The following is a 14,023-nucleotide window of genomic DNA, read 5'->3' as shown; positions in this document are numbered from 1 at the left end:
CATGATCTCAAAGGTCGAGCAGGTTCATAAGGGGAGATACGATCTAACAGATAGCCTGGACCTAGGCCGTATAGAGTTTTATAGGTCAAAACCAGCACTTTGAATTGTGCCCGGAAACAAATTGGCAGCCAGTGGAGCTGGTACAATAGAGGAGTTGTACGTTCTCTAAGTCCAGCACCAGTTAACATTCTGGCTGCAGCTCTTTGTACCAATTTAAGTTTCCGAGCAGTCTTCAAGGGCAGCCCCACGTAGAGCGCGTTACAGTAGTCTAATCAGGATGTAACTAGTGCATGTGTCACCATAGTCAAGTCTGACAAATCAAGGAACGGGCGCAGCTGGCGTATCAGTCTTAATTGAGCAAAAGCACTCCCTGCTACAGCCGAGGCCTGTGCCTCCAGGCTCAAAGCCGAGTCCAGGAGTACTCCCAAGCTGCGGACCTGTGATTTCAGGGGGAGTGTAACCCCGTCCAGCACAAGTTGGGTCCCTATTCCCCGATCCGCCCTCCGACTGACAAGGAGCACCTCTGTCTTGTCAGGATTTAATTTCAGCCTGTTCATCCTCATCCAGTCCACCACTGATACCAGGCATCGGTTTAGAGTTTGGACGGCTTCCTTGGTTTCATTAGGTGGAAAAGAGAAGTAGAGTTGGGTGTCATCTGCATATTGGTGGCACTGAACCCCAAAACTCCGGATAACCTCTCCCAGCGGTATCATATAAATATTAAACAACATGGGGGACAAAACTGAACCCTGAGGGACCCCATAGGTCAATGACCAAGGAGTCGAACAGGCATCCCCCATGACCACCTTCTGGGTTCGCCCCTCTAGAAAGGACCAGAGCCACTGGAGCACCATGCCTCCAAGTCCCATCCCAGCAAGGCGGCCCAACAAGATACCATGGTCAATGGTATCGAAAGCAGCTGAGAGATCCAGTAGAACTAACAGGGACACACTCCCCCTGTCCAGTTCCCTGCGTAGGTCATCCACCAAGGCGACCAAAGCCGTCTCAGTCCCATGACCGGGCCTGAAACCAGATTGGAATGGATCTAAGTAGTCCGTTTCATCCAAAAACCTCTGGATTTGGGTAGCCACCACCCGCTCTATTATCTTGCCCAAAAAAGGAATATTGGAGACTGGGCGATAGTTAACTAATAGTGCAGGGTCCAGGGAGGGTTTTTTCAGTAAAGGTCTTATTACTGCCTCCTTTAAACAGGGTGGAATTCTGCCCTGAAACATGAATGATTATTATGAATGATTATGGTCTACACACATTTTGAGATGCTTTCCCTGTAGTGTTTGAGAGATCTAATCCTGACTGTATGAAAAGTAGAAAACTTTCTGTTACTGATGCATGTGAGAAATTTTTAAAAGTGTGGCTGGGATCCAAAGAGTTATACCAGGTGTGGAGAACCTTTGGCCCTCCAGATGTTAAAGAACTATACCTCCCACTATCCCTGGCCATTGGACATGGTTGCTGGGACTGATGGAAACTGGAGCTGAGCAACAACTAGAGGTCCAGAGGTTCCCCACATCTGGGCTTTGTGAGCCAGGCCCATACTCCCAACCAAATCCCAAGATCCACAATTCCAGAATGGGTTCTGGCTGGCAGCAACATTGAGGAGATTGTGATGCTTAACACCAGATAGCCATTTCCCCAGTTCTCAAAAGGTGCAAATGGACTACCTGAGAAACAGTGAGGTGTGACATGATTGGCCATCAGATGACAGCTGCCAATCAAAGACAACAGGGTCTTTTAAGGGTAGGAAACCCTTAAAGAAATATGGTCCTGTCAATCACAGAACTGACAACTGGCTATCAAGGTGTGTTACTCATGAGGAGACCAGAAGTCTGCTTTGTAAGTAGCAAGGATAGATAGATTTGAGCTAAAGAGCTCTTTATTTTCAATATTCTGCTTTGTCCACTTGTCCTGCTCCTTTCTTTTTTGTTCTTAATAAATACTCTATAATTTGACAGTTGGGTCTGTGTGCATGGTTGCCAAACTCACAGGGTCGTTGTGAAGCTCCCCCGAGCCCAAATCACTTTGTTCATGCTGCAAAGAGAGGATTGGGGTTGACCATGAAAAGCAGGCCATTCTGATCTATGAGAGACACAGTGCCAGCTCAGTGCCCCTTGTAAGCTGAGTGGGACCTTGGTGGAGAAAAGCAAGCTTCTTTTGTTCCAGAGAGAGTCAGGAAACTGGGTGCTATCTCAAAATCCTGGTTTAAGTGAATACATGAGAGTCCTAGAATTCCCTCCTGTCTGGGGACTGCAAACTTTGAGGGAATGAGGGTGGTGGCAGTGATTATTGGATAGTTTGGGACACAGCTGGCCTACCTTACCAGGCAGTTGTGCAAGGAAGGATGTAAGTAGGGTCTTCTAGCCTTCCCTCTTCCATTACAAGCTATATATAGATGTAGCTAAAGGCAGGCTCCTGTACGATATCACACACTGGTTCTCAAAGTTCTTTCAGACAACGTACACACCATACATTTAAAGCACATGACTTTGCCCAAAGAACCCTGGGAGCTGTAGTTTGTGAAGGGAATTGCTGGGAATTGTAAACTACAATTGCCAGGATTCTTTGAGGGAAGTCATGCTTTAAATGTATGCTATGTATGCAGTCTGTTTCAAGAGTGCTTTCCCTGTAGCATGGAACTGCTGTTCTAAGACATTCAAGCCTAAAGCCATGCTAGATGCACCTAATTAGTTATGTGGTATTTTGTACCCATCCCATGTTTTGAAGAACTGAGATGAAATGAATGCCATATTTACTAGACAACTTAAATTAGACAGCTATCTATTTAATACAATGTAAAGTATCATTGTCAGACAGCAGGGGCTGACACCACTTTATCAAATGAAGTTCAAGCAAGGAGCAAAAATACCAATCTTGGCTACCTTATCCTTGAGCTAGGAAGAAAAAGCCTCCTTCACAAGCCCTGCTAATAGTTATGTATAACACTGTAAATCAAAGGAGGCTGCACCTAATCTGCCTCTTGGTTACCTATGAAATTCAGAATCAGTTCTGATCAGTGCCTGAAGTTACTGGTTGCAAAAGCATGCTGAACAGCAGACACTGGAGCAATATTATATTGGCATTGCAGATACATTTCAATTCTAAATATTTCCAGTAGTGTAACTGCTCTTAGTTTGTGTTATTGCTTAATATTTCAGAAAACAAGGACAATTTTCTGTCTGTATCTAGAGCAGACAGCCATTTGCTGTTACTTTCCAAAGCATTCTTGCAAACATGTAGTGCTTCTATATTGTAATGGGCTCAATGAGAACATTTGGGATTTTGCTTTGTTTGCTGTTTATATGGATTCATCCTTTTTCAAATAAAAGGAGTTTATCTAAGCTTTACTTAAATGCTAACGTTTGTTGACAGTAAATTTTAAAATATCAACTTCACTAAAATACAGCAGACTTCCTTGGAAATACATTTATTACTTCATAAAATACAAGGTGCAATGAAATTTCAAAACAAGTACTAAAAACTGAAAAATGTACTTTGCAATGGCCTTGCAATATGGTGTAATAATGTGTTGCAGATTTACATTGATTTAAACCTCATGCAACCTGTTCCAATGTGCATTTATGTGGAATAAATCCCAATCCAGTTCAGTGGGAGTTATTCTAATGAAAGTGTGCATAGAATTACATCCTTAATCCCTTATTTTAAGGCATGGCACAAAACGTACTATTTCTGATTGAACCTACATACTCTACAGTCATATTATCACCTACACATTTGCCACCTTGGATGTAATAAATATTGATGCCTGACCTATCAACACTCCAAACAGTGGCCCCTGCAATCTGTAAGGAATCTCCATTTCAAAACTGATGTTCACTTTACACTGCATACATCGTTTGAAGAGAAATTTGTATTGCTAAGAACATGAGCCCTTTGGGATCAAACCGAAGGCCCATTCATTCAAACATCCTGTTTCCCATGGTGGCTTGACAGATACTTATGGGAAGCTCATGAGTGGAAAATAAGTACAATAGCACACTTCCTGCTTTGTTCAGCTTTATCCATAAATATCTGAGCAACTCACAACTCAGTATATGGACTAGTCTTGATGCATAAATTAAATGTATTGCCTGATGTCAAAATCACCTTCCCTCTCTTTTGTCTTTCCCTTCTCCAATGCATATCTACAGTCTAGAAAAGAAAAAGTTAATGGATGAAATATATATTGCAGAAAAACAAGACACAATGTTTTTCACTTCTGACCAAAACTCATACACATCATTGCTTACTTTAGAAAATATATGCCTTTGTAAGAACTTAATATTATTTTATTTTTTCACACTTTAAATGTCCTTCCCACACTCAGGACACAGAATGTCATCCCTCTCTGTGAGGAAACCACGGCCCACTAATGATAGGGAGCACTTCTTGCAGTTGAAACAATCATTGTGCCACTGGCGTTCCTCAAATGAGATATACTTGGTACCTCCAAGCCCTGAAAAAGCAAAATAAGTCTTAAGAAGAAATCATGGATCACCTTCTGTGAAGTCATTTTTGTCAGATTCTCACACCATTTTTGGTCATGAAGAAAATTCTTTGGATCTAAACATGTGGCAAAGTTGTGTCTAAATAAACAGACCATCCACATAACTTTGCCATGAATGATTCTCCATGCAGGATTCTAAACTTCTGTCAGTCCCTACAGGGAGGGGTCAGCAACCTGTGGCCTTTCAGAACAGAAGTTGCTGAACTCCAGCTCCCATTAGCCCCAGCCAATATGGCCAATGGCCAGGGATGATGGAAACTGTGGTCTAGCAACGTCTAGAGGATCAGCGATTCCCTGTCCCTGATCTAGATCTCTTCTACCACCAGTAACATAAGCAAGAATAATCACCTGCAATGGAATGGGAAAGGTTTGTTGATATGGGAGATTCCACTTCTTCATGTTTGTTGGTTTTACCAAAGCCTTGTGCTTGATCACAGGATCATTCAAGGCAAGTGAAGAGGTAGTGCAATGATTGGCAGTGATATCATGGGCACCATTCAGTAACACACTGCAATCTCCATCTTCACAGCAAAATGCCAGGGATACTTATGAGAATAGCTACAATTCAGCAACTTTGTGCAGCAATCTGGGTAATGGAAAACCAGCCAAGACAATGTGCAGAGAAGATGTCTGGATAGAAAGGTGAGAGGTTAACAATGGTTGTTCAATCCTCTGGGAGAGGCCAGTACCTGGGAAAGTTCAAATGTCATACACAGCTGTGAGCTAGTAAGATGTATAATTAAAAGAGGAATAGTCAAGAACAATTAGACACAGATGCTTCTTGGTTTTAATTAAGATTACTTACTATTGGGATGATGGTGATTCATGAGGTTTGAGAAGAACCCCAGGCAAAATGTCCTCTGGTACACTCCTGCTTTGTCAGAGGGGCCCCAGTACAGCTATGATAGCAGAGTTCTAAGCAGTGCTAGGTGGCAGGACCTTTGAATTTGTCTCAATGCCCCAGAGTGACACTAAGTTGTCGGCATTGAAAGGATGGCTAGATCCACCTCCCTAGGGCCATTCAGAGTGCTAGGCCAGACAAAAAATATTAAGGGGACACAGGACAGGCATCAGCAGAGGGCCCTGCTAAGCCCTGCAAAGTGCCCAAAGATGCCAGGCGCTGACACTGGCCCTGCATGAAGACAATAGCCCTCCCCCTCTATTGTCTCTCTGGCCATTGATATGTGGTGGCATCTAGAGCATTGTGCAGGAAAAGTGAAACTCCATGCTCCATTTGCGAGTAGCTATTTGTCTTCCTTGTGGAACTTTTGCCAACCCAAAATGTATATGCAGCAGCATACTTTATTAAATAATGAAGGGTTACATCCACTTTAGTCATAGTCAGAGAGGACCCATTGAAATGAATGGACATGAATTACTTAGGTCCATGCATTTCAATGGGTCTGCTCTCACTAGAGCTTAGTTGGATACAACCTAAAACGGCTGCAATCATTGCATTTCTGAATTGTTCTACTTTGGGCTGCATCACTCAAAGCCATGGCCCAGTTCAAGCTGCTGTGTTTTTAATTTGAAGCACTATCAAATCCAGTTGCAGTACTTTAGGAACATAGGAAGCACCTTATACTGAGTCAGACCATTGGTCCATCTAGCTCAGTATTACCTACGCTGACTGACAGCAGCTCTCCAGGGTTCAAGGCATAATCTCTCCCTGCCCTTCCTGGAGATGCCACGGATTGAAGCTGGGACCTTCTGTATGCAAAGCAGATGCTCTATCACTGAGCTATGGCCCTTCCCCTTGTTATGTGTCCCATAACAAGCTCTATCCTGAACTGATCAATGCTATTTTTGTGGTGCTATCATTCTATTTTCAAACAAAATGTTAACAAGATACTCACCACTGATTGGATTGGTGCATCCAGCACATTTCTTAGCATAGAGGCTGCAATAGCAGTTCAAACAATAGGCAAACTCATCCCGGGAAGTAAAGCGTTGTCCAGATAGCTGCTTTTTGCACCCAGTGCACAGAAAGCATTCCTTGTGCCATGGCTGCTCCCGGTAAGTAATTCCTCCTGTGGTAATTGGCTGTTCAATCACGTAAAAGATAAGAGGAGTTCTTGATTTGTTTTGCTTTCTTTCATGTTGCAAAATTTTAAGAAAGAAGCAGCAAAGCTAGCCTTGACGCAAAGGTTGAGAAAAATATTCATTCCTCAAAATACCTGAATCCCTCCTCAAAATGCACCTTTTCTGCAAAACAACGGACAACCTCTTTGTACCCATGCCCTCCTGTAGCTGGGCTGGTAACGAAGCCCAAATGCAAGGGGCTTCAAGGCACTGCTCATGAGGAATGGGAAGCGCTGTTTGTTTCGGTTCTATCTGATTCTCATTTTTCCAATGTTAAATTCAGTTCTCTACATTTCTACACTGATCTGCAATTTTTTTTTAATCCTCATGAAAATTCAGTATTTTAGTGCAAATTTCTCCAAAAAAACACATTTTTGTAGGCGGTTTTGACCAAAGTACACATTTTTGCAAGCCGTTCCTCATCATTTCATGCCTTTTTGCATGTTATTTTCACTCATGTGTTCATTTTTATGCACACTTTCTCCTAATATATGCATTTTTGTAAATGTTGTTTAGTTGGCCAACTGCATCCCAAAATTCTAATAAATGCGAATTTCGGAGGATGGCTTTGTTTCAGTTTTCATATTGTTTCAGAAATTCTGCTTGAAGTGCCAACTGAATAGAAATTCTCACCCATCCCTACTGCACATCCTTCTCCTGTTAAGTTCTTTCCTCCCTCCTCTCCTCGATTGCTTCCTCAACTCAGGTTTCAGATTGCAAGCTTCTCATGGCAGAGCCCTATACTCCGTAAAGCAGGGCTGGGGAATCATTTACAGCCTGAGAGCTGTTTCCTCTTCTGAGCAACCATCAGGGTGCCCTTTGCCAGTGGTGGGTGGGGCCAGAGACAAAAGTAGGCAGAGCAAAAAATGCAAATACTGCCTTTGTACAGTAGGCTAGTTTCCAAGCACACTCAAACGGCCCTTTCTCTGTTCTCCACCTAGGCAAGCAAGAGGCATGCTGAGAGTTCAAGGACACATGCCAGCCAGGCAAAAGCACTCTGTACACTAATGAGGTTATAACTTTGCATCTTTGAGCAAGTTTGTTACTGCTCTTGCCATCTTGGCACCATTTCAGGTTTCAACAAGGGGTGGCGGTGCTCACAGCAAGGTTCAGCATAGATCTTGGAGCCAGTCAAAATTCACAAAGCAGTCCTAAGGTCTAGTAGCCCTATTGACTTCTATGAGACTTAGAAATCAGTGCATATAGATCAGCAGCCTAAGGCTGTAGTGGTGGGGAGAACCTAGCGGCTGTTTAACTGCCCATCCAATGCCCCGACAAGCTCACTCCAGCAGGGCAGAAACAAGGTCAAAGGAGTGTTCTTGTAATCCATTCATTTGGCAGGATTGAAAAAACGGACAGTTCCCTCCTGCTGGAAACAATGGGAGGGGAAGAAGAGAGAGAATGAGAGAGGGTCAGACCTGCTCCAGTTTGGGAGGGCTGTTGGGGGACCAGAAATGCATGGGATCCAAGCCATTTTCAGTCCTCCTCCAGCACACCCATGACTTGCCCCCTTTTGGAGCTCCAAGGTAGGTTGGGCCACGGTGTTGGAGGCTTCTGCAGTGGCTCTGCCTCCAATGTTGATATATCCTATATATTCCTGATATCCTATGGCCCCTGGGAAAGCAGTATATATTCTTTTGTTTAAAAATACCCAATTTATTATACCTCACAAATACATCAGAAGTAGCTCTCTGGGTGGAGCAGAGCTACTGTGCTAGATCCCTGGCAGATGGGCCACCATTGCATACCAGGAGGTTGCGCTCAGTGCAAACGCTTTGACAGGCGCACCAGATTGGCTCCAGTGGTGCTCTTGCAGTGCTTCCACCTCCCTGCCACTTTGCCCCTTCTGCTCTTGCAGTGCTTCCACCTCCCTGCCACTTTGCCCCTTCCCCTCCTCCCATTTGTCAGGAAGCTAGTGCAGCAGCTCCACTCCACCCAGTGAGCCACTTCTGAAATACATGGAAGAATGTGTGATCCTGAAGAATAATCACATGTGGTCTGAAACATATAGGTGGGGGGGGCAAATGCCCCCTAGACTATCTAAATATCCTGCATGCTTGTTCAAAACTGTGCTATCATTAAAATCCTTATTTGGTCTCTTTTATGGCCTATAAATTATTTTCCAACTGTTCTCATCCAACTGCTGTATTTGTTCTGCTCTGGATCGTGTAAGAATCTCCTTTGCTGGGGCTCCTGCTATAATTCCTCTGTATAACCAAATGTTTTGAAGACTGGTTGTCTTTAAGTTAGCTGAAATGCTGACAGATACTGTAATTTTAATAAGCAGCATATTTCAAGCATCTGAAACTTTGTAAATGTTAGTACTGACGTTTGAAGGAGATACAGAGCTGGATTGCGATTTTGGTGCAAACTAAAGTGGACAAGATTTTGAAATGGACATGTTGCCATGTACATGCTTCTTACAGATTGACAGAGATACTGCATGAAGGAACAAACAATACCTTCTTGCACTGGACACACTGCATTGCAAACTGCTTCTCATAGCAGGGCACACAGAAATTTTGATTGTCTTTGGGGATGAAACTCTTCGTTCCAATTGGCTGCTGGCACCGATGGCAAATAAAGCAGGTCTCGTGCCAGCTGTTCCCTTTATATTCCATCTTGCGAGTACCTAAGAGAAGACCATAATATGAAATTCCATCTCAGCATTCAAGTTGCTCTGCAGTGAAAAGGTAAGTAGAAATGGGCTCCATTTTCCAGTTAGCACTCAAGGAGAAGCTGGGTACACTCAGCAGGAAGCTTGGCTTAGTAGGAGCAGTGAATGTTTATATTCCTACAACTGTTACATTCCTTAGACTCAGATCCAGGTTGGTTTTATGCCTAAAATGCACAGATGATGAGTTACATGTAGAGTTCGTTCTTGAGTCATCTCTCACAATGGATGCAGGGCAAGACTGTTAAAACAATATGGGTTGGATTGTGGCTGTTGTGTGGCAGTCATCAAACTTTACTAGTGACTTTTCCTCCAGGCAAAACACTCTTTTCTTCAGATTTTGGTTTTCTGTCATCCCTTCCCACAGTTCTCTGCTTTGTGCTAACATCAGTCACTTCTCTCAGCCTTGGAGAAGCATTCTAGCTTGTTATGGCCACACTGAGTGGAATTTGGCATCCTCATGCCTGTGTTCATGCAAAGTACCAAGCCACCGCCCATTGAGATTGGTCCCTTTTGTTTCTATGGAGGCTTGAGTAGAGGACAGTCTCTTCAAGCTGCACAGAAACTGTTGAAGCGCTGAAGAGGCTGGCCTCATCAACATGAAAAGCCTCATAATCCGTTTATAGCCTGGGGTAACTATCTAGCTCCATCCTGACACTACCAACTACTATATGCCCTGAGCCTTATTGCATTTTGCGTCCATCTTTTCCCTTTGCTGATGATCGTCTAATAATTACCTAGCCCTCTTCTGCATCTCTTACAATTTAGGCCCTCTAATAGATTCCTACCATTCATTTTTCTCCAATTCTGTTTCCCTACTCTCTTCAGCTATCTTCAGCCTGTTTCCTGCCTTTGACAGTTTTTGATTTGGGGGTGGGTCTGAACGATCTCTTAAGTGACTCCTAAACTTTCATCTCTGGTTGTAAAAATGATTGCTAGAGTGGGACAAACCAGTTGGATATGTGTAACCTTTCAGATTTGTTTGCAGACTTCGTACAAAAATCCGGATGGTTATGATCATGATCATCATCACATTTCTAACCCACCCATCACCACCCATCACCACAATCAAGTTCCCAGGATGGGTTACATCAATTTAAAAATACAATATTAAAAATAGTTAAAACAGTTTACAACCAAGAGCACAGAATGGGTCCTAAAATATATCTCTGGTGGCAAAGGCAAGGGTAAAGCTGTTCCATCGCCTCTGCTGAGTGACTAGTTGCCCTTGCCCTCTCCAGTAGCCACCATGCTCTCAGACTACCTGCTTCCATTCCAGCTGGTCATGATAAGAACTGTAATTTGAGAACTGGTGCCTGAGTGTGCTTTTTTCCTTGTTCTTCCCTGTCCCTTTTCCCTCATGTGTTGTGCATTTTACATTGTTAGCCTTAAGAGCAGTTATTTAACTTTTGTAAATTGTATTTTGTAAATTGTATTGTTTTATTGATGTATTTTATATTGTATTTTTATATTTGTGTTTTTTGTAAGTTGCCTTGAGGACCTCTGGCCAAAAGGCGAGGTAATAATAATAATAATAATAATAATAATAATAATAATAATAATAATAATAATAATAATAATAGAGATGCATCTTTGGCATATGTTGAAAACTACATAATGAAGTGCCAGATGAACCTTTGTGGGGAGGAACTTCCACAGCTTAGGGGCTACCACAGATAATATCCTCTCCCAAGTTTCACGCTCACTGAACCCCTGGGGGTAGCTGAACTACCAAGAATGCTCAATAAAGTGATTGTCAGGAAGCAACCATATTCTGAGGCTTAGATTTGCTCACAAATAAATGAGTCAATATGGATTCCTGCAGGGTGTACACACATATGTTCATTCATTCATTCTCTGGAAAAGAACCACAGCAGGAAAAAAACTTAGGCCATAACTAAATTTTGTATTTAAATATTTCAAGCACACCTCATTTGGTCTTTGAAAGGGCAATGTTAAAGGGTGTACTAGTTTATAGTAAATCAACCATATTATTGGTTGGGTGCAGTTTAAGGACAAAGTGCTATTACTTCTGTAAGAACTGCACACAGCTTTCAGTGATACTTTCAGTGATACTAATATCTTCATGTATCAGAGCAGGATTTGTCTTTCTTAGAGTAAGCTGTACGTTGAAAGAGACTTTCAAGAATGCTGAAGTGTGCTGTAATTGGCATACAAGCAATGTAACAAATGTGTTAACAGATAATTATCTTGCTCCGTGACATTTTAAATGACTTTTCACGTCCTATCAGTTTATTAATTTGCTACCTTAATAAAGACATAATTATACTATATTTAGTGCTGATGTGATTGTTCTTAAAAAAAAGGTTAGATAGAGCTAAAGCATCAGTCCCTGAAGGCACGAAAGGATGTTCCATTAAACAAAGCAGATCAGATAACTAATAGAGCTGGGTGGTTTCATGAGTTCCCATCTTTGAAGTGCTGCTGAGATGTTTTCAGTTCTTATTCCATCCTCACTACTATGGTATGGTTTTATTGCATTCTATCTGGGACCTCTGCAGCCTCCTTAGATGGAAGATGGCGACAATATATCTGCATACCAACAATGCGGGTATCACCCCGCTGGCCACTGCAAGCTAGCAAGATTATTATGCTACATTTAATATACCACACTGGCAAAATAAAGTACCTGTAATATCCTCCTTTCCTATACAGAAAAGGATATTCAGATATCAAGTAATGAGGTATTGTTTGCTTGTTTATTGACTATTGTATTGCATGTACTCTATGTAGCTGCATCCCTCTGTATAATTATTCTTGCAATTTTTGTTCAGTGTTAAATTAAATATATGGGATGATATTCAATATTATTCATACCCAGCAAAGACCCATTAAAATCAATAGCTTAAGAACACTGATTTCAATGGGTGAGGATGGCTAATGCTGGATATCACCCATGAAAAAATATCAGCATTTTCCCTCCCCCTGAGGGAGAGGTTAGAGAACTTCTGATCATCAGGATACCACAGTCCTTGTTATAGGCTGTGTATGCATCCTACATTTCAAGCACATAACTTCCCCCAAAGAATTCTGGGAACTATAGTCTGATAAGGCTGCTGGAAATTGTAGCTCTGGGAAGGGTAAACTACAATTCCCCTACAATTGGGGGAAGCAATGTGTTTTAGATATGGTACGTATGCAGCTATAGTTGCCAGGCTGTACTGTTTTTTCCTGTAGAGGTGGTTGTGGTAGTGGTGATGGTGGGATTCCAAAAAAGGAAATGGGTAGCCCAAGTTTTCTGGAAAGTTACATTTCATCCTCTTCCAAAATCCACTAAGGGGACTGAAAAAGGTTTCAGGGAGTTTACAGAGGTGAAATGGTCTGTGAAGATGATACAATGAAGAGATACTCCCCTGGCCCACAACACTGCTGCCTGAGGCAGTATTCAGGACAGCTCCCCCTCCTTCTGCATTCCATTTACAAAACCCAACCAGACTGAATCATACTTTAATACTGATGACAGAACAGAGTCCTCCAACAGAGACAACGGCAGCAGGTTAACTTGGAGAACACAGAGCAAGGCAGGTGGCATGTACATCTCTGATTCAACAGACCACCACCACCACTCCCCAGGGCCAAGAGGGCCATTTGGCCTGGGCCTCAAGCTCAAAGTGGGGCTCAGATTTAGACACTTGTTAGCGTTTTGGCATTTGATAAGTTTCACAACTTGTTTTTATGTGCATCAGACCAAAATGTGACACACTCACATTCTCAGAGTAGAGTTTCAAATTTAAGCAACTGAGAGATATGATTAATTGATAATAGATTTTGTATTGTTGTTAAATTTGTAACCCACCTTACCAGAAGGTCCCAGGGCAGGTCACGACAATATAACATACAATATGAAAAACAGTTTAATAAGAGTTTAAAATGTTCATAAATATTAATACAAATATATTGGTTCTGATGATACAAGACTAGACCGTGATGATCATCTGATTATACCAACAAACCACTCACACTTTTTAGTGCCTTATTTTGTTTTTGTGTGTAATCATTTTATTATAATTATTATAATATCTGGCTAGGGGTCTCAAAAGCTGGTAGTGGCCTGGGCCACTCTGGGCCTCTGAGAGGCTCTGCCACTGCCTATCCTTCAGCATCTGCCACCTGACTTGGCCACCTTACTTTGCTTAATGGTAGGGCCAGCCTATGCCTGCTAAAGATCTCTCCTTTGCCTTCTTCTATGCGTGTAATGCCAGTTCTGTTTCAATAGGGAATGCTAGCAATTTGCATGGGATCGTTTAAAACACTAAAGCCACAGCTGCTGCAGATTATGAAGGGCACATTTTTGGACTCTTGTTTTTCCTTGCATCTACCGAATGTGCAGTTTCATTTAAGCTGAATGCCAAATATGTTTATTGATCCAGCGACCATTACAAACAATTGAACAAACATTAAAATCAATTGCTCTATAAACTGCCAATCAGCAAGCATTTAGTCCTAGTGTCAATAAAAATGCTTAAAAATTTGGCAACATTTAAAATGACATAGGGACTATTACAGTTTAAATATATTTTCAAAAGAACTCCATCAGCTCAACCAGGAAAGTGTTGCAAAATGGGATGCAGGAGCCTGTTCCTCACACCCTTATAAAAATTACAATGTAAAAGCATGTGCGCTATAGACTCCACAGCACCAGAACCACATGGACACAGTCTCTGATCATAAGGTGTGCCTCGGAAGCATCCTTCCATCATCATAGAGGCCATGGCATTAACCCT

At 42.2% G+C, this 14,023-nt stretch overlaps 1 protein-coding gene across 3 annotated transcripts in view; it reads right to left on the bottom strand.

Moving 5' to 3' along the window:
• Positions 1 to 3,426: 3,426 nt before the first annotated feature.
• Positions 3,427 to 14,023, bottom strand: part of FHL2 (four and a half LIM domains 2) — a 49,245-nt gene continuing 38,648 nt past the window's right edge. The window contains exons 3-5 of one of the 3 annotated variants that reach the window (XM_061626783.1): positions 9,067 to 9,236; positions 6,379 to 6,565; positions 3,427 to 4,471 (exon numbers count right to left, since the gene is read on the bottom strand). In XM_061626783.1, the coding sequence (XP_061482767.1) occupies positions 4,320 to 4,471; positions 6,379 to 6,565; positions 9,067 to 9,236 (509 nt within the window). In that variant the 3' untranslated portion in view covers positions 3,427 to 4,319. The remainder of the gene's footprint in view (positions 4,472 to 6,378; positions 6,566 to 9,066; positions 9,237 to 14,023) is intronic. The other 2 variants (XM_061626782.1, XM_061626781.1) reach the window with 2 other exon arrangements.

Source organism: Rhineura floridana, chromosome 5, assembly GCF_030035675.1.
Source record: "Rhineura floridana isolate rRhiFlo1 chromosome 5, rRhiFlo1.hap2, whole genome shotgun sequence".
NCBI lineage: Eukaryota > Metazoa > Chordata > Lepidosauria > Squamata > Rhineuridae > Rhineura > Rhineura floridana.
Note: the sequence above shows the minus strand (reverse complement) of the source record. Positions and strands in the feature narration are given on the sequence as shown.